The following is a 23,935-nucleotide window of genomic DNA, read 5'->3' on the forward strand; positions in this document are numbered from 1 at the left end:
TAACCCTAAGAACACCACAGTCCCTAGAGTCAAGCCCGGCGGCGAAAGCATTATGCTTCGGTGCTGTTTCTCTGCTAAAGATACAGATTGACTTTGCTGCACTGAGGGACCAATGGATGAGGCCATGTGTTGTAAAATTTTGGATGAGAACCTTCTGAAGATGGGTTGTGGATGGGTCTGCCAGCATGAAAATGACCCCAAACGAACTGCCAAGGCAACTAAGGAGTGGCTCAAGAATAAGCACATTAAGGTCATGGAGTGGTCTAGCCAGTCTTCAGACCGTAATCCAATAGAAAATTCACTAAGAGAGCTGTAACCTCGAGTTGCCAAGCAACAGGCAAGAAACCTAAAACATTAAGATAAAATCTGTAAAGAATAGTGGATCAAAATGCATTCCAAGATGTGTGCAAATCTGGTAAACAACTACAAGAAATGTCTTCCCACTGTGCTTTCCAGCAAGGGTTTCTCTACCAAGTACTAAGTCATGTTTTGCTAGTGGATCAAATACTAATTTCCCTAATTGAAATGAAACTTAATTCATAACATTTGTATCATGTGCTTTTTCTGGATTTTTGTTTGATATTCTGTCTCAATCTTTTACCATAAACCTATGATAAAAAATTATAGACCCTTCATATCTTTGTAAGTGGGCAAACTTAGAAAATCTGAAGGGGATCAAATACTTTTTCCCCCACTGTATATATATATATATATATATATATATATATACTTATCTAAAGGATTATTAGGAAACACCTGTTCAATTTCTTATTAATGCATTTATCCAATCAACCAATCACATGGCAGTTGTTTTAATGCATTTAGGGGTGTGGACCTGGTCAAGACAATCTCCTGAACTCCAAACTGAATGTCAGAATGAGAAAGAAAGGTGATTTAAGCAATTTTAAGCGTGGCATGGTTGTTGTTGCCAGACGGGCCAGTCTGAGTATTTCACAATCTTCTCAGTTACTGGGATTTTCACGCACAACCATTTCTAGGGTTTACAAAGAATGGTGTGAAAAGGGAAAAACATCCAGTATGCGGTAGTCCTGTGGGCGAAAATGCCTTGTTGATGCTAGAGGTCAGAGGAGAATGGGCCGACTGATTCAAACTGATAGAAGAGCAACTTTGACTGAAATAACCACTCACAACACGCACAACCTTGAGGGGAATGGGCTACAACAGCAGAAGATCCCACCGGGTACCACTCATCTCCACTACAAATAGAAAAAAGAGGCTACAATTTGCGCGGGCTCACCAAAATTGGACAGTTGAAGACTGAAAAATGTTGCCTGGTTTGATGAGTCTCGATTTCTGTTGAGACATTCAAATGGTAGAGTCAGATTTTGGCATAAACAGAATGAAAACATGGATCCATCATGCCTTGTTACCACTGTGCAGGCTGGTGGTGGTGGTGTAATGGTGTTGAGTATGTTTTTTTGGCACACTTTAGGCCCCTTAATGCCAATTGGGCATCAGGGCTACCCTTTTTTAATTGGGCATTGTTTCTGACCATGTCCATCCCTTTATGACCACCATGTATTCATCCTCTGATGGCTACTTCCAGCAGGATAATGCACCATGTCACAAAGCTCGAATCATTTTAAATTCGTTTCTTGAACATGACAATGAGTTCACTGTACTAAAATGCCCCCCACAGACACCAGATCTCAACCCAATAGAGCGTCTTTGGGATGTGGTGGAACGGGAGCTTTGTGCCCTGGATGTGCATCCCACAAATCTCCATCAACTGCAAGATGCTATCCTATTAATGTGGGCCAACATTTCTAAAGAATGCTTTCAGCACCTTGTTGAATCAATGCCACGAATTAAGGCAGTTCTTAAGGCGAAAGGGGGTTAAACACCGTATTAGTATGGTGTTCCTAATAATCCTTTAGGTATATATATATATATATATATATATATATATATATATATATATATATACACACACACACTGTATTTGATCACACCGTGATTTTGCAAGTTCTCTTACTTTTCTTCTCTTACAATTTTCAGCATAGGTGCATTTCCACTGTGAGAGACAGAATCTAAAAAGAAAAATCTGGAAATCACATTGTAGGATTTTTTTAAACAATTTATTTCTGAATTACTGTGCCAACAGTACATGCTTCACTGTAGGTATGGCTTTATTGGGATGATACTCATCATTCTTCTTCCTCCAAACATGGCGAATGGAGTTAAGACAAAAAAGTTCTACTTTGGGCTCATCTGACCACAGGACTTTCTACCATGACATCCAAATGGTCCCTGGACTATTTAAAAGCAAAATAAATGGTCTTTGAGGGTCAGAAATCTGGCTGATAAGCAAATGATTAAATACTAAGTTGACACAGTAATTCACAAATAAATTGTAAAAAAAATCATACAATGTGATTTCCGGATTTTTCTTCTTAGATTCTGTCTTTCACAGTGGAAAAGCACCTATGCTAAAAAATTGTATACCCCTCCATGATTTCTAAGTAAGAGAACTTGCAAAATCACAGGGTAATTAAATACTTATTGACCTCACTGTATATATATATATATATATATATATATATACACACACACACATTGAGGTCAATATATATATAATTTGTGTCTGTGTATGCTACTTGTTTGTTTTGCTTCCTCTTTCCTGCCTAAAAGAAAGTGTACATTCCTCTTTGTGACTTTTATTTACAAACAAAAAGTGAGATTATCTCTCACTCAATCTATCTCTCTCATAAATTATGCTTCTTAATAAAATAGATTTTTTTAGAAAAAGGTTGAGATAAATAAGAGACATATTTTATGTTTAAATGTTTATTTTTTAATAAGAAAAAGATGTACTAATAAAAATAGCCCTTATATATAACAAAGGCACTTTAAATGTTTCACATTTATTTACACATTTTTTTTATTTTTATTATTATTTAAACCATTTGTTTTCCAAACGTGTTTTCCTGTTAACAATTTAGGCTTATACAGGTTTGTAAAATCAGAGAAATGATTATGTGGTTAGGAGTAGACTAGATTGAGGTTTCATATCCGGCCATGAAGCATTTTAGAATAGCCTGAAGGATCAGGTTATGTACAGCACTTCACAGTGCCTAAGCAGCTGAGTGATTTAATATGCTCTCCTGTAGACAAGTCTCTAATTGAGGTTTGTTGAGTAGGAGAGAGTCTTATTACCTGTGCTGGGTGACTCTTTTCTTTTTTTTTCCATTTATAATCACTTGGTCATGCCCTACTGCTGTTGAAAACTCCTGAAACAGAGACTCTGATCTGTTGTGGATTATTAATGAATTTGGTCAGTGAGGGAGCTTTACTACCCCAATATTACGTCACCATGCTCACATCCATTTTTTACAACACACCACTCAGCTCACTCCTAGCAGCTTTGGACACCATCGAAGGCTTGTTCCTCAAACTGGAAGTCTATGCTTAATTATTCCAGCCTCCCCAGTCATAATATTCCTTTTTTTATTTCCTGTGTTTGGATAGTACTTTAAGTCTGCTTTGTGGTGAAGGTCAGATTCGTCAACTCTTTGTGGTGAAAGATGCATTACTCGGAAAGCTGTTGAAGAGTGAGTGCATTCTGCTTCAGAACTTTTTCGACTGTTGTCTGAAACAAATGAAATATGTGAATGGCTTATCCATTATCATAGAATGTGATTGTAAATCAGCTGGGATGCTTATCAGTCATTTGCAGTCAATCCCATGTGCTAATCTTTCTTCTTAAGCTTGGGCCTGAAGCGCAGGGTCTGCAAGGCACTTTCTACCACTTTGGGTAGATGAATGGGGTTTCTCTGCAGCCGTCTCATACTGCTTGTGGTCCCAGCTGCTGCCTTCCTCCAAGCACCTTCATCTAAGCATATCTCTTCCCGCTTCAGCCGAGACACATCTGTGGATATCCGCCGAGGGTCTCGCAACATCCAGTTAGAATGGAGGTCATGCTGACTTGTACTGGTTGCCACTGTGGAAAGGCAAAATGAAGACAAGATAAAGAATAATGACTTGACAGAACAAAAAAAATGTGCATAGAAATTGGTCACGTTAAATATGTTCGCAATAAAAACAACTGGTCAGTGGTTCAGCAAAGATTTCTCAACATACCAATAAAGTCTACATCTGCATGGCCATCATCCACATGTGGTTTTCTTGTGCGCTCTGAGTCACAACTGGCAATAATGGCATCAAAGAACTGTAGCGTGTCCTCTTCGCTGGGAATTGGTGGGGCAGATGGTTGTGCACTTACATGCTTTAAAATATTTGGAAAAAAAAACAATGCATGGGTATGTTGTGTGGAAAAGATTATGTGCTCACAGGCTTAATTGAGATCAACTCAATTATCAAAAAGTTATTTATAAAAAAAAAAAAATTTTTATGCAAGCTCAGCTATGCTAAGAGAAAAGCACTAAAGTAGGTAAATATTGCCACGAAGTAACTAATGAAGAAAAACAGAACAGAACTAAATACATTGTAAATGTGTAAATGTTTGTATATGCATAATTTATAAATACTCATTGTTTAAATGTATAAATAACAGGTTGAGAACCCTGATTTAAAAAATTTGCTTGGCATGGGGAAAATGTATACAGTCCGGCCAAAAAGAGTCACACACATCACTAATAGTTAATTGGACGGCCTTTTGCTTTAATTATGGCATTGGCATTGATTTGATAAGCATATTCAAGGTCACAACATTTATTTCCATCCCATTTCTCTCCAAGATCTTGTATTGGGAGAATTGGGCCACTGTGTAGAGCCTTCTCCAAAACATTAAAAAGATTCTCAATTAGGTTCAGGTCTGGACTTTGGGCTGGCCAATCCATGCAGTTGTGATACATGCAGATTAAAAGTTCCCAAATTGCCTGTAGTGTGTGAATGAGTGTGTGTGTGTGTGCTCTGCAATGGATTGGCACCCTGTCCAGGCTTAGGCATGCCAAGTGTTCTTGGATAGGCTCCACGCCCCCAGTAGCAGTATAGACTATGATTGAGTGGATCCTGGCTTTGTTATCTTGGAGTATGCCCGTGCCACAAATTGATGAGGAAAAACCTGGTCGTTCAGTATACTAAAGGGTTAAATAACTTTTTGCCAGCTAAACGATATCAATCACTGCAGTGATTATTCAAAGGCAGATTCTTACCTAACGCTGGTGACTTTTTTTTTGGCCGGGTAGTGTATCATGGTTTAACCCTAATCAACACAAGCTTGCCTGTTTTTGAGCCAGGCAAGCTTGCATTAAACGACATTGATAACTAATTATCTATCTTGATTGTCTTTATTGCAGCTAATAAAAAAATACTACAACACATTTTACTATAAAAGACTTATTCACCTGTGGTGGCTGGGGTGCAGGCTTCTTCTTGCTGGAGGTTTGCTCTCGCCGTGCGCTTTCCTGCTTCAGGTCGCTGACGCTCTTGGTGTAGCGGCGCCTGAGCGCGACCAGCTGCTGCAGGTACTCCAGACACTCGTGGTTCTGAGTGTACAGCCACACGCGCTCCTCTCGGCTGTGGTAGTAGTACAGCGTGCTGCTGCTGGACTGCACACTCAGCGCGCTCGCGCTTCGCTTCAGCGTCGAGTCGCTCTGCGCGCGACACCGCTCTCCCACCGCGAGCATGGAGGCGCTGCGCACGAGCTTCACCGTGCATGCGCTGTGGTAATCTTCCCGCGCGCCGGGGCCGCGATTCGGCCGAAAAGCCGCGTTAATTTTCTTGAACATCACAGCGCACACACTGACCACACTGTCACCAGGTTATAAGAATTCAAATGGAAGCTGGCGATCTGCGTCCATCCCCGATCTGAATTAACTTCATAAAACCTACATGGGAGAACGACTTACAACCGCGTACATTGAATAAAAAAAAAGAAACTGAGATACAACTAGAGTTAAAAATGAAATATAACCTAATTGAAATAACTATTTTTAATAATAGTAGGCCTGCATGCAAACGCTAATCTCATTTTGCCTCGCGGTGTTTGCTGTCTAACGTAACCAGGGCAACCAACTCCGTAACTCAAAACCAAACTTTAATAATGAATCAGCGACACGAGTAGTAGGATACACTTTGATAATCAGGTGCTTTCTATGTCAACAGACGTTCATTACCTCAGTAGTGAAATGAAACTAAGACTGTCCATCTGGTCCCTGATTGACTAGATCTGGAAAAATAATGTGATCACTCACTCATCGTCTATATGGCTTTATCCCGTGTGCATGGTCACAAAGTGAAATATACCACATTAGGACAGCCAATTAGACTAATCTGCATATCTTTGGGCTATGGGAGGAAACCAGAGTACCCAGAGGAAACCCACCAAGCCCAGGGATTGGACATAATTGGACAATTAGTTAACTGCAATAACTATAGGTGTTCCTAATAATTTTTTTTACTTTCTTTGGTTTAAGATAGGTTTCCTAAACTGTTGCCTCAAATTTGAAAGCAGATAATTATCTAATGCTGTAACATTACAATTTCTACTAAAAAGCACTGAGAGGCCCAAACCTGTTCCAGCATGATAATACCTTTACGCATAAAAATATGGTCCATAAAGTGAGCTCTATAAAAACATGGTCTGCTTAATGAAGTGGTAGAACTCAAGTGAGCTGCGCAGAGCCATATCCTTACCCTCAATGTATGACCTGTAATGCAGACTTTCTCATTTGTTGTCAGTGTCAGATATTACTAATGCATTTGTAGCTGAATGAGCAAAATCCCCATAGCTACACTGTTCAATCTAGTGGAAAGCCTTCCCCGAAGGGTAAAGGTTATTATAACATCAAAAGCAGGTTGGATTTGGAATGAGATGTTAAACAAGCACATGTGAGGGTGATGATAATGTGTCCACAAACTTGTGATTATGCCATATCATGAACGCAAACACAATAGTCATATTTATAGAAACTATCTATAATCATGCTAACCAAGGGACACATTTGACCTTAGGGCTGGGAATCCCCAGGGGCCAGCCGATACAATATTTTCACGTTACCTTTTTCTCAATTTCATGAATAATCAGTTACTATATTATTATTATTATTATTATTTAAGGATTGTAGAGTAATAGCAACATTTAACACCTCAAATCAAACACACGTAAATACAAAAATAATTAAAAAATAAAAAATCAGTATGGACCTACATGGATTGCTACACAAAAGAATCACAATATGTAACTGAATCAATTTTTTCCCCATCTACTTGACATACTGTTTAGGATTGCAGAAAACCAAAGTAACCATTTAAAATCTCTCAGTCTCTGCACAACATGCAGATATGGACCTAAGTATTATTACTAACACTAGAGACATTTGTACTAATTAAATAAGACTTTATAATCCACATTTCCCATGGTGTAATGCTTAATAGTATGATAGGGTCTCAGTTCAAGTTTCACAATGGTTTAGTCTTTGGGACTTTACACAATTATAAAATGAAATAAGTGGTATAGTTTTAGATATAGGTATAAATATAGTCCTAATGTAGAAAACTGGTACTTAAATATTAGGCAAGGTGACTTCTAATTGGGTTAAGTTTTTTTTAAATATTTTTATAAGGAGCTTGGCTGGTTAGCTTTTTCTAAACGTGCCACAGTCTTTCAAACTTTTTTTCTAACTTGTTTTCTTTTTCTTATATTTTAAGTTGCTCATTGGCCATTATTAATGTTAGAACTAAACTTACATGCACATACTTGTTATAAAGGAAAAACTAACCACATGTAATGATATATCTTCAGGTGCAAGTCTGGGAATTATTTTCTGGTTGAAATTCTGAGTACTTTTTATTCCTAAGAAACTGAAATTAATCTCTTCCTCTTCTCATATAACAGCTGTGCTAAGACCACGAAAGGTACAATTCATCTAAATTATTAGTGTCCTTATAAGAATGTCTTGATCCAAATGAACTTATTTCTGACCATATGTCTGTAATAAACCTAAAAGTCTTGCTGATTCCTTTGAAGTACGATCACTGCAGTTCATCTCCAAGGATTCACTGTGTTAAATTTTTTTGGAATGGCTGGACCTTAGTACATTTCCAACTTACATATCAAGATTTTAAACATAAAACGTAATATTAAGATCAATATTAATATACTATACTAATATGCTATGTAGTATCACATAATAATTGTAATACAGTTTGATTGCGTGATACACAACTTTAGGAATCACAGATGATTCTTTCACTTCCTCATGTAGCACTGTTTATAACCGGCGGAGATGGGCAAAAGTTTCACTTCAACTCTTACATGCTCGCTGAACCAAAGTAGACGCGCTTCAGTTACAGGCAGCCGTAGACACGTTTTATCACCACAATAGGTGAGCTATAAGCTTTAATTGTGTTTAATTGTGTTACATGTTACTTGTGTTAAATGTTAGTTAATAATTTCTAATATTCTTTGTAATATGTGTATGCATGTGTGTACCTTTTGAGTAGGGATGCTTTGTGAAAGCAGGTTGTGGCATATGACTTTTTGCTCTGACTCTGAGTGTGTGGATCCTCCCACTTGCCACTCAGTCACTGCTGCTAGAACTCCTTCACTGACCACCAATCTATCAACAAAAATTCAAGTTCCTGTCCAAGGAAACACTTTTCAAGAGCTACATATCCAACATGGTGACTCTCAACCCTTTTTGGTAGCACCCCCAGATTGCCGACAACTGTCACCTGGTGTGGGCATCCCTGGCCGGGCACCTTCTCCAGGAACAGAGGCTTTCCTTGTGCCCTCAAGTTGTCAAAGCATCTGCCAACACTACAATGATCTGTACATTGCTGGAGGCCAGGTGCTGCCTCTTAGTCCTGGTGCAGGTAATCCAGAAGGCAGTTCCACTCAGGACCAACATCCTGGGCCCTTCCTGCTTTCCAGAGATGTTCCTCCCCCCTCCCTTCTTCCTCCCCTGCTTCCTGAATTCAGCAGTTCCAGACGCTGGAGAGAGGGCAGTTCGCGTGAACGTCTCTCTCTGTTGCAGGATGGTCGTCCCCTTTCTAACGCAGAGCTTAATGGTTACCTGGAACAGAAGTTGCTGGAGCTGTACACAGAGTACCTGACTGAGAGCCCTATCATAGCGTCTGAGCTGGAGCAGATCACGATACAGCTGAGTCGAGAACACAAGCTAGAGACGGGGCAGGTTAAAGACATGCTTCTCAGCTGCCTGCTGAAAGCCACCAGCACCCAGCAGTCCAGTCAATTCAGTACACCACTGCTGCAGATCTCCACCCAGACAAAGTGAAAATAACGAAGAGAAGAAAAGCAGGAGAGAAAGAGAGGGTGCAAGGCAGTGATGGAAAGTTATAAAGCTGGAAGAAAAAAAAGTATGTGTCAATTCTAGTTGTCCATTTATAATGTATATTATAGAAAAACAGAAAGTGTGGGATTTAGTATATTTTAGTGGCAGCTGTTGTGTTTATTTGTGATTTTAAGAACAAAAAAAGTAAAGGAAATGAAAAAAAAATCCTCAAAACATCAATTGTACACTTTGTGTGATAGATGAACATATTTACGTTTTGAGACAGAAAGGAAATGTAAGAATACACATCAGAAATGTCAATCATATATGTATATGAAGGAAGGGATCCCTCACATCTCTGACAAGCATAAACTGTTTACTAAAGAAGGATGAATAAACTTTGCTGACAATTTCATGCATTTTTAAAAATGCTATATGCCACCTCTATCTTTTTTCACTTCACTTATTACTCTGTGTATTAAAATGCTATTTACATCCACCTAGTTTGTCTCTAATCATTTTGCACAATGCATTACTTGTTTAAAACTAAAACCCAACACAGATTTCATCTACTCTCCTCGGTTGATGTAGAGGAAAATCAGACCCATCACTCTCTCCACCAGCTAATTCCCCCTTAGTGGAAAGCTAGAGAGAAAGAGAGAGAGAAAGAAAAAGTAAGAGTGAGAGAGAGCTCTGTGACCTATAGAGCTTCTGTCACTCATTAATTATCATAAATGAGACTCCATCCCACATACTCCCCGGAGATGTTCCACACTATATTAGAGTATAAAAGTATAAAAGTATAAAACAAAAATACTCTTTCATAGTAGTGGTTAATCCAGGATTTTTTATTTTTTATTATTTTCCAGTAACAGCCCTAAAAGACTTTTATTAGTCTTTATCCCCCCAAAAAAAGTGATTATTTAAAGGGATCATAGGGTCCTAATGAAAAGTTTATAATATATTTAATTAAAAATTCTCAATGGTTGTGTAAAAAAAAACACTACTTTTAACTGGTAAAAACTAGCTCTGTTCTCAGCAACCTATTTCAGTGCATGTTCCTTTAAATGCTTATGATCTCTGCTGAGCCCGCCCCCCCCAGTTCTGTGGGGCGTGTCTTCACAACACACATGGGGTATAGCCACGGGAGTGGAATCCAGTGCGGGCAATGCTTTGGACTTCATTACCCACAAAGCATTGCCCACAACGCAGTGCTTTGTGGGTAATGCAGTCCAAACTGGAAAACGCTGGAATATAGAACCTGAGCCCTTAAATCAAACCAAAAAAGTAGTTTTTGGTTTGATTTAAGTACGGAACCTACGCGGAAGTTTGTAATATCGCCTGACAATGCAGAAATTTAAAGAATGGACATGCATCGACTCGATTTGTCTTTCTCATCACTGCATGGGCATAATTTAACGGGTGTACATAGAGAAGACTACATAACCATGTTGTTCTATGAGAGTATAAGTTAATTTACACTCCGCATTCATCGTGATTATTAGAAAAGACGATTTGCAAAGATTCATAGAAAAAGAAATTACTCACTGAGCCTGGTGAAGATGAAGCAGCAACACGAAGCGTTAGTACAGATCCATTTTTTAGGAGCAGCTTCCTAGTAAAACCTGCTTTATATTGACCTGCGTTTATAAAGCAGTCTGGTGAAAAATGATTAGTGCAAACATGAACGCATTTAGGTAAATCGGCGGGGACGTTAGCTTTAAAAACAAAATTCAGCCACTGCGTCCTCAGCGGCTCAGATGTCGGTAGTGAATGACGACTGCTGTGTTCGCTATTACACCCAACAACTGTACACCACACTCGCTTAGGCGGCATTTTGCTCCAGCAGCGAAAAAACAATGGCCGACAGCTTCTTCTCACTCGGGGCGAGTCTTTGCTAAAACACCAGTGTCAATCAACTAGTGTAGGAGCGGCCTCTTGTGGTGTGGCGTCACAGTGACAGGCATTTGCGATTGTCCTGATTTTAGAAGGGGCATGTTATTGTAATAAATGAAAAGAAAACCACTGGGCGGCTCTTTATCATCGTAAAGTGGTTGTGTACGCACTCTCCTAACACACAGTTCAGTCCAAACAGCCTAAAAAAGTGCATGTAGGCCTGTATGACCCGTTTAAGAAATGCTGCTTAAAGGTCCTACACATCCCATTTTTCATTAAATGTTAATATGATCTTTAGGGTCCTAATGAAAAGTTTGTATTATACGTTAATTAAAAATTCAAAGGAATTGTGTAAAAAAAACACTACTTTTACCTGGTAAAAACTAGCTCTGTTTTTAGCAACCTGTTTCAGTACATGCTAATTTAAATGCTCATGACCTCTGCTGAGTTTACATGACTTCTTAATCTTCGACAGACATCGTTATAAACCATCTAACGTAACAAAGGTAAGCATAATATAGTTTTCCGACTACGAACACAGTTTGCAACTTGACAATCACCTTAATGCATTGTTTATTATAAACGGGCGATTAGGGATTATATAGAGACGAATGTACACAGAGAAAAAGCCATAACCATGTTCTATGAGAGTATAAGTTAATTTACACTCCGCATTCATCATGATTATTAGAAAGGGCGATTTGCAAAGAGTCATAGTAAAAGGAATTACACTCACCGAGCCTGGTGAAGATGAAGCAGGAAAACAAAGCATTAGTACAGATCCATTTTTAGGAGCTGCTTCCTAGTAAAACCTGCTTTATATTGACCCGCGTTTATAAAGCAGTCTGGTGAAAAATGATTATCGCAAACATGAACGCATTTAGGTAAATCGGCGGGGACGTTAGCTTTAAAAACTAAATTCAGCCACTGCGTCCTCAGTGGCTCATATACCTAACCCTAGGTAGGTTCCCTAGGTCACTAACCCTAGGTAGTGAATGATGACTGCTGTGTTCGCTATTACACCCAACAACTGTACACAACACTCGCTTAGGCGCCATTTTGCTCCAGCGGCGAAAAACAATGGCCGACAGCTTCTTCTCACTCGGGGCGGGTCTTTGCTAAAACACCAGTGTCAATCAACTAGTGTAGGAGCGGAATCTTGTGATGTGGCGTCACATCGACAGGCATTTGCGATTGGCCTGATTTCAGAAGGGGCATGTTATTGTAATAAATGAAAAGAAAACCACTGGGCGGCTTTTTATCATCGTAGAGTGGTTGTGTACGCACTCTCCTAATACACAGTTTAGTCCAAACGGCTTAAAAAAGTGCATGTAGGCCTGTATGACCCCTTTAAAAGGGTCTGCTCTGAATTCAGTGGGCTGCAGCCTGACCCCAAGCATTGTAAGGCAAAAGAATTGCTGATTTGCATTGTGGGAAAGGTGATTCTCATGGGGAAAATAGGCATTGTTTTAATTACAGATCTAATGTAATCGCACTATTTGATCACCAGAGGCACTAATCTGCTTACGATACTGTATACAATACACATAGGAGCACACTATTGGGCCCAATAGCTGTGGATTACAACAATCAACACACATTATAGGTCATACAGTTATACAGTCATATTATACTGGGTAAAAAAAGAGCCTTTCCCTAGCTTTCAGGGGGCGGGCATTTTTAGCTGATTGTTGAGTCCTCCTTTTTAAAATGACTCTATAGGTCCTGCTGTGGACATTTATGAAGACATTCATTTAATCAAAATTTGTTAAATCTATTTTTTTTTAATATGGTGAACCGGTGTTTCTTTTTTTAATACAAATTTTTAAAGCCAGTATCTAAAATCAAATCAAATCATGACTTGACTAAATCATTATACCCATCGGGCTTATAAAAAAAAATCTTTTTTTTTTTTTTTACTTGTCACTGTTTCTTTAACATGACTATAAGTAGTTTCAATGATTGTAGCTCAGTCCATTTAGGCTGTGCAGTTTGTGATTCTAACTAGTTAATTATAATGTGCTTTTTTGCTGGACTAACATAAAATTTGGAGCTACTTGGGTGTAACTCATCAAATTCTATCAACCCAAAGTTTTATATAAGTTATGCATAAGAACTTTAAGTGGCTATAATTATGCCTATATGGTTGGTCAGTTTAAGTCCTGTAAAACAAAGCAATTGCAGCAAAATTGGCTATAAAGTCATGGTAATTTAAAAATCCAATAACACTGTTACATAATCAATTTAAGTTTGAGACACAATTTCTTTTGTGTGTATAATGCCGTACTGAACCATGCTTTTCATACTGCAGTCTAGAGTGAAAAGCTAAAAGTCATGAAACTGAATGCTATTGTACTCTGATTATAGAACATCAATACAGTAATTAAATTTTTTTGCAATGTACAGTATGTATGTAAGAAAACTAGACATGAAATAGAATGGTCTAAGTTGTTGTAGAAAAATTTAAGGTGTATTCATTAACTCCCAAAAGCAACATTTGCATTAAATAATAATCAATAATTTAATTTAATTCAATAAAATTTTATTTGTATATCACTTTTAACAATGGACATTGTTAAAGCTTTACAGAAATAAAAGTTTAGGATATAAATAAAATTAGTTTATATATATATATATATATATATATATATATATATATATATATATATATATATAATTTTTAACCCTTGTAAGCAAGCCAGAGGTGACTATGGCAAGGAAAAACACTTTGATTTGGCATCAGGAAAAAACCTTAAAAGAAAACAGTCTCAGAAGAGAACCCATCCTCAATTGGGTGACACCGGATATCACAACTAGACATCCCTTCTATAACTGTGTGCTCTGAGGTCAAACGTATAATAATTTAGATTAATTTGGCAAGAGCAAAATATAACTGTTGATACAACAGAATAAACTAAGATGTAAAAATAAAAAACCTGTAATTAAAGACATTCATGAGTAACAGATTATTAAAACTGAATATTTTATTTCTGAACCAGCTCTAACCAATTCACTCTGACAGAGCACTGACGTGGGAGGATCTTTAGAGAAGTCGATTTATAAGTGTCCGTTAAAAATGGCAGTAATTTCTCAGTAAATGTGTGTGTGAAAGTGTGTAAGTTTGTGTTAGTAAGAGGGTTGGAGAATGACAGCTTTCCGCTGTCCCAGTCTAGCTGCACTCTGATCCGCTGGAGTTCATACACTGTTAGGATCCGAGTGACTGAATCTGGTGTAGAACACACTGCATGTTTACCGTTCCTATACCACATATACCAGATTCCACTTCTGATGAATATATCTCCTTTCCTCTGAGCAGACTCTGTCATTACACCCAGTGCCCACTGTGCAGAGTCTCCAACTTCAACATCCCAAAAATGTGTCCCTGAGTTAAAGCCCTCAGAGCCCAGGATAGATCCATAGCAATCAAATCTCTCTGGATTATCCGGAAGATTCTGTTTCTCAACACTGCGTTTTACACTGGTCAGATCAGCAGATACTATGAGTCTAGGATCAGCAGTGTTGGGGTCCAGAGTTACAGGTGCTACACACACACGCACACACGCACACACACACACACACACACACACACACACAGAAAGTTAGAGAAAGATCAACAGCAAAAAAAAAAGCTTAAAGTTACAACGTAGTTCTTTTAAAAAAATTTACATCGTTTACGTGGGTGAGTCAAAAATTATCTGCACTCTGGTTATTTTAAAATTTCTGTTGCCCATTCTGTCTTATCAGTCCTTTCCATTCAAGACTACCATCTCCCTAGTGATCGCTGTGTAGGTGTGAATGTGATACATCAATTCATTTGTAATTACAGTGCAAGCAAGTATGCCCACTTGTGATTTACACTATTACAGTAGTGGTCTGAGGGTGTACCTAGCGCTGTTGTTTATCACAGACTTTTTGCCCAGTTTGAAGAAAGTATTTTGTCACCAAAACATGTGTATGAATAGATACAAGTGTTAGACATCAAGAAGGAGCCAGATACCCATCCACGTCTACGGCTGATGATAAACAATGTACACTTCTGCCCACACTGTAGACACTCTGCTTAATTTTTACATGTTAAAGCATCCACCCCATAGTTCTGATTTTGGTCCATCAGACTTTCACCGGACTTTCACCTGTTTCATCCCCTGAAAGCAGCCTTACAAGGACTGAGATTTACTTCTGATGAAGTTTGGCCTAAAGCATTTTTTCAGGAGGGAATCCAAAAGCTTGTTGACAGATGGGCAAATTTTATTGGAAAGGAAAGAGATTTTCTTGAAAGTGATGTACTTTTTTTCTAAAAGTTAAATTATACAGCCAGAGTGCTGGTAAATCTTTTGACACACCTTTGAAAATTTGTGACTTTATGTAACTTTATTTACAAATTTATGTTGTGTTTTAGTTTTCAATTTTAAATTTCACATGCAAGCACAGAATGAAAGATGCTTACTGTATTGAACAGTGTGCTGCATCTTCTCCCAGACTCTGAACCTCAGGTTGGCCAGATGTTTTGCCACATGGATCAGTGCTCCTGAAAGCTCCTCTGGATGCTGCAGTGTACACTGGGCTCTGCAAAAACATTCAGGAGTCAGTGTTGCTGTGGGTTTGGATTTAGAAACATGAAAAAAGAGCAAGACAGGAATCACCTTTTAACTGTCGTGTTGTAGTTCTGTAAAACAACAAAGCAAACATCAGTGGATATGGTTTACATTTTTACACCAGTGAAATGTGACGTTTCTGATGATTGAAGAAAGTTTTACTTTCTCACAGTATAAATATTGACTAAATGATTCTCACTTGTAAGAACGAGACGTCTTCAGCTTTCATCTCCTCTTCTATGTCTCTGATTGTGTCTAAAAGAGATTCTATATCGCTGCTCAGCTTCTCAATCTTCTTCTTCATCTTCTGACTCTTCTGCTCCTCTTCCTCTCTCAGTGCCTTGATCCTGGCTGCTTCTTCATCTAATAAAAACTGGTAAAGCTCCTTAAACTCCTCCTTAATATTTTGTTCTGTGTGTTGGGCCTGAATCTTGAGTGAAGTGAAAATAAATAATGAACACCTTTCTGCAATGATGCAAAATATTAATCATAACGTGAAAACCATGGTATTGATTCTAACCTTTATATGTTCTACAATCTGACTCCAGTTCAGTTTACATTTTTTAAGGATTTTCAGTTTCTCCTGTAGGGACTTCAGTGTAATTTTGAGCTGCTCCTGAATTTGAACATTTGAACAAATATCGATATGCAGAAAAGCATTAAACAAACAGTCAGTGGTTAGTATAGCATTTCCGTTTGTTATACAGTACCAACATTAGTGATAACACTATCACTAATTATTGCCACAATATAGAAGTCTATGATGAATAGGTCTTTATGTGCATAAACTATTTTATGTGCTTTCCTTTTCGCCTTACTGCCTCACCAGAGGAGCAAAATTTAGCTTTTATGTCAAAATGTTTTCCTATACTCCTTAAAAGTAAATTCAATTTCAATAGTTAAATATATGTATATTTTAAAGCCTCTTTACCTTGTTATCTGTTACAGCTTCATCAATAGGCTTAAATTTGTGGTTTATGTGTTTTCTTGAATCCTGACACACTAAACACACAGGCTGTTGATCATCCACACAGAAGAGTGTGAGTTTTCTACTGTGCAGACTGCAGACTCTTTCAGATGCAGATGAAGTTTTCTGACTTCTCTCCTGTAAGAAAGTCTCACACACGTTCTTTAAGACCAGGTTTGGGAGTGGGTCCACAGGCGACATACCCCTACAAACAGGACATTCTCGGGATCCTTTGGTCTCCCAGAACTGCTGCACACAGACGTTGCACACAGTGTGACTGCAGAGCAGGAGAACTGGATCCTTAAAGATTTCATAGCAAACGGGACAGAACAATTCCTCTTCCAAAGATGGAGAAGTCATTTTGTTTTTCTATTGTTTTTCTCATTCCAGTCAGAATGAGTTCCTGGAAAAGTAATGACACCCTGATTTCAGTTTGAAAACACACAAGTATCTGGCTCCTTTCACAACACTGAAAATGTAATTGTAATATAATTTTGTGTAAAATGGATAATATTAGTTTTTAAAAATCTAAAAACTAAACTCACCAGAGCAGAGCACTGCAAGCTGCTTACGATGGAATGCAGTCATTCCAGACTCTACCATTCCTTATAGGCGGAGTTTTAGACAAGATATGTGTTATTATCAATGCTTAGGTCATAAACCTAGCAACATTTTAAAACTAGAAAAAGATTTCCTTTTAATCTTTAACTATCCAGTTTGGATAAGTCTGTGCCAATGATGGCCTTTGACTGTTGATCCTGGCTACAGTAGTGAACCCTGGTGCAATCTTCTGTTGTTGTAGCCCATCCCCCTCAAGATATAATGATTTGTAAGTAATCTAATGTCTTTTTAGTTGATCATTGATTATAAAGAGTGGTTATATGTGTTACTGCATCTTCCTGACAGATTGTTTCAATCTTGCTATTTCCCCTAAGCTCTCTGATCAGCAATGCGTTTTCCTAAAAGAACTGTTACTCACTGAGAATTTTTGTCTGTGTTAACTTTAGAGACTGTTGTATGTGAAAACAACAGGGGAACAGGCAGGGTCTAAAATGCTCAAATCATCCCATATGGCACCAACAACAAGGCCATAGTTAATTTCTCACAATGAAGCAAAAGGCAGATAATGTAAACGGAAGTAACACAAGCACAAACGGACACACAGTAACTCTCTCCCTTTGTCTCTCTCTCTCTCTCTCTCTCTCACACACACACACACACACACACATAGGATTTCTTAACCTTTATCGTCTGGCTTGATAGTAACAATAACAAGGAGTGTGTTATAACTGTCATGTTCATAAATAAATCCGTTCTTTTTTTTTAAATCTTCTTTATGTATGTATTCCCGCCTTGGGTCCAATGTTTCACTACATATCTGACAAGTCTGACCAGAATAAGTTACTGAAGATAAATGAACGGATAAACTTTGCTCAAGCTTTTTTTCTTGCCACTCCCATCTCCAAACTGGCTTAGCAACATTATATACTGTATCTTTTTTTGACTATGTTTGTTCTCTTACTGTAGTTCTGACTCAGTTTTCACACAGTACTGTGCTTTTTTACTAATCACCAGCGGATAAATGCTTAATGATTTCTATAAATAATGACTAAAATGTATTGCAGATTTACTAAATAAATTTATTAATCATCAAATATGTTGTTTGTTATACAGTAAGTTTGCACTCATAGTCTGGGACAATATATAGGTGGACAGCAGCATCTTTCTTTCCAGTAGACATAAAGAGAGAAACATAGAGCATTAAATATCTAGACTCACTTGCTCTTGTGAACATGAGAATATTGTTCATGACTCTATAAGTTGGATGTTTGCTCTAATGTGGAACCAGAGAGAAACCTGATGTGTTGAATCATATCTATCTTTGGGTGAAATAAATTTCACCCAGAGCCAGGTCTCATTACTCACCTCTTCTATACAAGGCTTAGCATTGCTCAGTTAATGCTGTATTATAGAATATTAAATCTGTGACAATATTTGGCTACACAAAGCCAGTCCAACTTCCAATTGAAACATGCCTTCAAGTTTAAAATTTAATGGCAATAGTAGCTCTAGTTTTAAGTGGGTGTAGTTGAACTTTAACTTAAATTGATCTACACATTTACTTGAAAGTCATTATGTCATTTAAAAAAATAATAAAAAACAAGGCCAGATTGGAAAATAGCATAAAAAGTAGGGTTATTTTTAACTTGATTATTTATTCATTTTCAAGGACTAGTTGATTGTGGATACACACACAGGCATGTTTTTTCTATGTAGAATTTTTTTTTTTTCTCAACTATAAACAATTTATTTAGAAATTATTTCACTGTATTTTTAATAGATTCAAATTAACCAAATTGCAGGTCCTTGCTAGGCCAAAATTTATTTATATAATGATCTGAACTCTAAGAATCTCTAAGAATGACTCTAAGGTACTTGTCCAAACAAAGGGCTTTTTCTTGTACCAAAAGAATACAAATTATTAAAATATAAAAATATATACAGCATGTCTTTTTAGAACCAACTCTAACACTCCACTCTTACAGAGCACGGAATTGTGAGGATTTTTAGAGAAAAGTCTTTACAAGCAACAGCTAGAATTGGCAGGATTTTTTCAGTAAATCTGTGGGAGAAAGTGTGTAAGTGTGTGTTAGTGACAGGGTCAAAGAATAACAGCATTCCTCTGTCCCAGTCCAGGTGCACTCTGATCCTCTGGGGTTTGCACACTACTGAGAGGATATTGGAAGGTTGTGGTGTAGAACGTGCTCGAAATACACTATCATTATACCTAAGATACCAGAGTCCACTTCTGGAAGTTATATCTCCTTTTCTCAGAGCAGATTCTGTCATCACACCCACTAACCACAGTGTAGAGTCTTCAACTTCAACATCCCAGCAGTGTGTCCCAGAGTTAAAGCCTTCAGAGCCCAGGATACATTGCAATCCATCAAATCTCTCTGGATTATCAGGACGCTCCTGTTTTTTATCACTGAATCTCACACTGGTCAGATCATTGGATACAATGACTTTCGTATGAGCAGTGTTGGGGTCCAGAGTTACAGGTGCTGAAAATACACACACACATTCAAAATATTTGTATGTTGAGTATATTGTTAACCTGGTATTCTGTGTTCATCTTCGAATATCCAACAACAACAGGAAAAAAAAAGAGGAAGAGTCTTACTGTATTGAACAGTGTGCTGCATCTTCTTCCAGACTCTGAACTTCAGGTTGGCCAGATGTTTTGCCACATGGATCAGTGCTCCTGAAAGCTCCTCTGGATGCTGTAGTGTGCACTGGGCTCTGCAAAAAAAAAAAAGTGTTGCTGTGGGTTTGGATTCAAAAACACAGAGAACGAGAGAGATGGGAACCACATCACTTACCTTTTCACTGTGGACTTGTATTTCTGTTAAACAAAAAGACAAACATCAGTGGATATGATTTATATTTCTAGACCACTGAAATGTGACGTTTCTGATGATGGAAGGAAGTTTTACTTTCTCACAGTATAAATATTGACTAAATGATCCTCACTTGTAAGAAAGAAACATCTTCAGCTCTCATCTCCTCTTCTATGGCTCTGATTGTGTCTGAAAGAGATGATATCTCTCCGCTCAGCTTCTCAACCTTTTCCTCCATTATCTGACTCTTCTGCTCCTCTTCCTCTCTCAGTGCAGCAATCCTAGATGCCTCTTCATCCCGTAAGAACTGGTGAAGCTTCTCAAACTCCTCCTTAATTTGACGTTCTGTGTGTTGGGCCTGAATCTGCAGTGAAGAGGAAATAAATAATGAGAACTTTTCTACAATAATGCAGAATACTAATTATAATATTAAAACCATGTTATTAATTCTAACCTTTATATATTCTGCAGTCTGACTCCAGTTCAGTTTACAATCTTTAAGGATCTTAAGTTTCTTCTCTAAAGGGTTTAGTGTAGTTTTTAGCTGCTCCTGAAAGGAATAAACAAGTTTGTGGAAGAACATATGAAAATTCTGGGTTTATGATTAATTTACAACCACCTTTCATTAAAGAAATACAACTTAGAAAGTTTAATATGCAGTAATAAAGTAAATAAAATAAGTGGTTAATGGTCAGCATAGCATTTCCATTTGTTATACTGTACTAACATTAACAGTGACACTAAAACATAACAAATATTGAAATATTTGAACTATTTGAATTATTAAATGTGTTTACTTTTGTCTAACTAAAAAAAAATAGTTTATAGGTAATTTTATAAACCTGTCTGAAGCAACTCCAGATCATAACACTGCCTCCAGAGGGTAGGCATAACACTGCCTACCCGACTCCAGAGTGATGAATGTGTCAGAATGTACAGTGCCTCTGGAGGCACTGTACATTCTGACACATTCATCACTCTGGAGTCGGGTACATAGGCATATGACCATTTCTATCATTCCAAGTCCAGTCTTGTGGCCACACAGCTGTTTTACCCAAATCCTGTAAGTTTTCATCATGTGGAAATGCACACAGCTGTTGTTTTTTGCTGACCAACTTCACCAAGTGTTTAAGGAATCTCCTTTAAATTGTGTGGGGAATCCCCGTGATGCATTGAGGTCAGTTGACTGCGAGGGAGGGACAACGCTACATGGTGTTTTCTGCACACTTGAACAGACATCATTTTGTTTTCCATTGTATTGGACTGTGAATTCTGTTTTGTTGAGGATTTTCACTCAGTCAGGACAGCTTTACATGACAGCCATTTTCTATCATCTTGCTTCCGGACTGATTCACTAAAACCAGTGAGGCCAACTCATTCAGCTCGTACATCCACATGCACACACATACAATATAAAAAATATTGTATATAATTGTAAATATTGCTATCTAGTGCTCTGCTGTGTCTATTTTTTGTATAATACATGTGCTACTTCCATGATTTGTTTACATCTACTATTGTTTGGAAGATAGGGTAAGTTAACATTACAAGGATTTGTGGATGTGTTTGCCTGTTTACCTTGTGATCTGTTACTGCCTCGTCTATGGGGCAGAATTTGTGGTTGTTGTGTTTTCTTGAATGCTGACACGCCAAACACACCAGCTGTTGATCATCCAGACAGAAGAGTTTGAGTTCCTCATTGTGCAGACTGCAGACTCGTTCAGATGATAATGATCTCTGACTTCTCTCCTGTAAGAAAATCTCACACAGGTTCTTTAAGGCCCGGTTTAGGGGAGGATTGTTCCTGGATGATCTTTTCCTACAAACTGGACATTCTTTGGCTCGTTTGGTTTCCCAGTACTGCTGCAAACACAGTTTACAGATACTGTGACTACAACATAGAAGGACAGGATCCTTAAAGATGTCAATGCACACAGGACAGGACAAATCCTCTTCTGAAAAATTAGATGCCATTTTCTTTTGTTGTTGTTATTAGATCCAGTCTGAGTTTCACTTTCATTTCCTAGATGGTAACCACGTGATTTCCTGTTTTCTTTCGAAATTCTATTGGGGTATAAATATAAATTACACATTTACTGAACACTTTCTCCTGACACACACCCCTCCCACTAATTCTCCCTTACACACACACGTTTACAGCTTTCCCTCCTGCCACACAATCCTCCATGGTGTTTCGTCCTGACATGCATTCCTAAACAGGTCTTCTTCCTCAAACTACTGCACATCATTTTCTACTGTTATAGTGGCCAGTATTACCTCTCAATATGTGTCTGTGAGAACAAATGTCCTGACCAAAGATGACAAAAGGAATAGTTAATTAAGTGTATTTAAAAAAAATCCTCTTTACTGCATCGATAATGCTTTATTTATTTATTCACCATAATGCATTCATATGCACTTTGTTGAAAAGAAGCTGCATTTTTTATTTATTTATCGCTGCTAAAGAATAAGTTGCAAACTCTTAAAACTATGTGTTTTATTCATGTAATGGGCATAATGTGCCTTGTAGGTATAGGTATATTATGTGTCATATTGGCACATCTAGCTGGAAGGAGGCCACAGACTAGGTGGAGAAATTATATTTCCAGACTAGCCTGGGATCACCTCGGGATCCCCCAGTCAGAGTTAGCTGAGGTGGCTGGGGAAAGGGAAGTTTGGTTCCTGCTGAACCTTCTACCCAGACGACTTGATTTTGGATAAGTGGTTGAAAATGTATGGATGGATGAATGTGTCATATTTCATTACAACCTTCTTCCCAGTGATATTTTATCTTTCACATAAATAAAATCATGTTAATAAAAAAAAGTAAAAGATAAAATATGACTGGGAAGAAGGTTGTGATGTTCCCACAAATATGACACATTCATCCATCCAAGAACAAAGTATAGACCACTAATAATGTCTCAATGAGGCTTTTAATTTCTATACATCGACATCTAAAAATCAGTTACTTCAGAGTACCGTTAAATTCTTAAATCTCGTCAGAAATTGTGTTGATCAATTCATTGTGCATCAAATCCTCTTCTGAAAAAATAGATGCATTTTGTTTTTCTGTTCGTATTCACTCAAGCCAAGCCACGTTTTAAAAAAAAGTAACCACTCCCTGATTTCAGGTTTGTGTTAAGCACATTATCTTAGCTTAGCCTACGTGTCCCAGTTTGTCTTTTTCTCTTTCGGGACACTGAAAATGTGTTTCTATATTTTATGGAAATTATATTAAAATATAAATTAAGAATATATGTTTAAAAAGAGACTTACCAGAAGACTGCATCTAACAGTTATATCTTAGCAGTTAATGTTGAATTTTTAGGATACAATAGGAAAGTTAACCATAGGCATGCAAACAAGCCCTCAGGTCCTATATGGCAACCATATATGTACATACTGTAAATGGAGTAATTTATAGGGCTTTATAAAAGGGCTTGTTTTTATTTGTTCTGACATCTTCAGTCCACCATAAATATACCATTGACTTTTTATTATTTAAGCCATTCTGAACATGGCTTCAAGACAACTTAAGTTCAAAATGACATGGCCATGACTGTCCTTGATTTTTTAATGTACTTGGCTGAATCATGAGTGCTGTGTTTATGAGCAGGCCACTACAGAGGAGTGTGATACATTAAACTTATACTTTATGGGGTAAGTAATGAAGAAGCAAAACTGCTGGAGCAGTCAGACCAAGCAGTGATAAAGTCTGTACTTTATAAGTCCCTGAGCTGCTCATGAAAATGGGACAAATGGACATTAAACTTAAGGCAAATTGATATGCAATTGCAATATTGGGCTAAATTAAGTGACTTTATTAAGTGTTTATTGCAAGAGGCCTGGGATGTA

At 37.7% G+C, this 23,935-nt stretch overlaps 4 protein-coding genes across 4 annotated transcripts; 1 reads left to right on the plus strand and 3 right to left on the minus strand.

The window, feature by feature from the left end:
- Positions 1-2,894: 2,894 nt before the first annotated feature.
- LOC128524582 (uncharacterized protein C13orf42) lies at positions 2,895-5,711 on the minus strand. Its single transcript, XM_053497214.1, has 3 exons — positions 5,328-5,711; positions 4,102-4,246; positions 2,895-3,961 (listed from the first exon to the last, which is right to left on the minus strand). Exons 1-3 carry the CDS (start codon positions 5,709-5,711, stop codon positions 3,711-3,713), a joined length of 780 nt encoding a protein of 259 aa, XP_053353189.1. The 3' UTR covers positions 2,895-3,710.
- Positions 5,712-8,234: 2,523 nt separating this feature from the next.
- Positions 8,235-9,846, plus strand: LOC128524485 (TLR adapter interacting with SLC15A4 on the lysosome). The gene is made up of 2 exons (XM_053497064.1): positions 8,235-8,309; positions 8,428-9,846. The coding sequence occupies exon 2, from the start codon at positions 8,430-8,432 to the stop codon at positions 9,219-9,221; it is 792 nt and encodes a 263-aa protein (XP_053353039.1). The 5' UTR covers positions 8,235-8,309; positions 8,428-8,429; the 3' UTR covers positions 9,222-9,846.
- A 3,957-nt stretch (positions 9,847-13,803) lies between these two features.
- LOC128523805 (E3 ubiquitin-protein ligase TRIM35-like) lies at positions 13,804-17,842 on the minus strand. Its single transcript, XM_053495944.1, has 7 exons — positions 17,222-17,842; positions 16,641-17,079; positions 16,230-16,325; positions 15,909-16,139; positions 15,758-15,780; positions 15,562-15,680; positions 13,804-14,655 (listed from the first exon to the last, which is right to left on the minus strand). Exons 2-7 carry the CDS (start codon positions 17,034-17,036, stop codon positions 14,099-14,101), a joined length of 1,422 nt encoding a protein of 473 aa, XP_053351919.1. The 5' UTR covers positions 17,037-17,079; positions 17,222-17,842; the 3' UTR covers positions 13,804-14,098.
- Positions 17,843-18,315: 473 nt separating this feature from the next.
- On the minus strand, positions 18,316-22,324 carry LOC128524348 (zinc-binding protein A33-like). The gene is made up of 6 exons (XM_053496884.1): positions 21,656-22,324; positions 20,532-20,627; positions 20,211-20,441; positions 20,060-20,082; positions 19,861-19,979; positions 18,316-19,741 (listed from the first exon to the last, which is right to left on the minus strand). Exons 1-6 carry the CDS (start codon positions 22,049-22,051, stop codon positions 19,203-19,205), a joined length of 1,404 nt encoding a protein of 467 aa, XP_053352859.1. The 5' UTR covers positions 22,052-22,324; the 3' UTR covers positions 18,316-19,202.
- Positions 22,325-23,935: the final 1,611 nt, after the last annotated feature.

The sequence above is a fragment of the Clarias gariepinus genome, chromosome 5, assembly GCF_024256425.1.
Source record: "Clarias gariepinus isolate MV-2021 ecotype Netherlands chromosome 5, CGAR_prim_01v2, whole genome shotgun sequence".
NCBI lineage: Eukaryota > Metazoa > Chordata > Actinopteri > Siluriformes > Clariidae > Clarias > Clarias gariepinus.

Excerpts from the sequence above, each read along its gene's own strand:
- LOC128524582 (XM_053497214.1), bottom strand. The coding sequence starts at position 5,711 with ATGTTCAAGAAAATTAACGCGGCTTTTCGGCCGAATCGCGGCCCCGGC. Across the intron at positions 4,247-5,327 it reads CTGCACCCCAGCCACCACAG|CATGTAAGTGCACAACCATC; the intron begins GTGAATAAGTCT and ends AATATTTTAAAG. Across the intron at positions 3,962-4,101 it reads TGCAGATGTAGACTTTATTG|TGGCAACCAGTACAAGTCAG; the intron begins GTATGTTGAGAA and ends GCCTTTCCACAG.
- LOC128523805 (XM_053495944.1), bottom strand. The coding sequence starts at position 17,036 with ATGACTTCTCCATCTTTGGAAGAGGAATTGTTCTGTCCCGTTTGCTAT. Across the intron at positions 16,326-16,640 it reads AAGCTGTAACAGATAACAAG|GAGCAGCTCAAAATTACACT; the intron begins GTAAAGAGGCTT and ends GTTCAAATTCAG. Across the intron at positions 15,681-15,757 it reads TACAACACGACAGTTAAAAG|AGCCCAGTGTACACTGCAGC; the intron begins GTGATTCCTGTC and ends ATGTTTTTGCAG.
- LOC128524348 (XM_053496884.1), bottom strand. The coding sequence starts at position 22,051 with ATGGCATCTAATTTTTCAGAAGAGGATTTGTCCTGTCCTGTGTGCATT. Across the intron at positions 20,628-21,655 it reads AGGCAGTAACAGATCACAAG|GAGCAGCTAAAAACTACACT; the intron begins GTAAACAGGCAA and ends TATTCCTTTCAG. Across the intron at positions 20,083-20,210 it reads AAGATGTTTCTTTCTTACAA|AAATACAAGTCCACAGTGAA; the intron begins GTGAGGATCATT and ends TTTGTTTAACAG.
- LOC128524485 (XM_053497064.1), top strand. The coding sequence starts at position 8,430 with ATGCTTTGTGAAAGCAGGTTGTGGCATATGACTTTTTGCTCTGACTCT.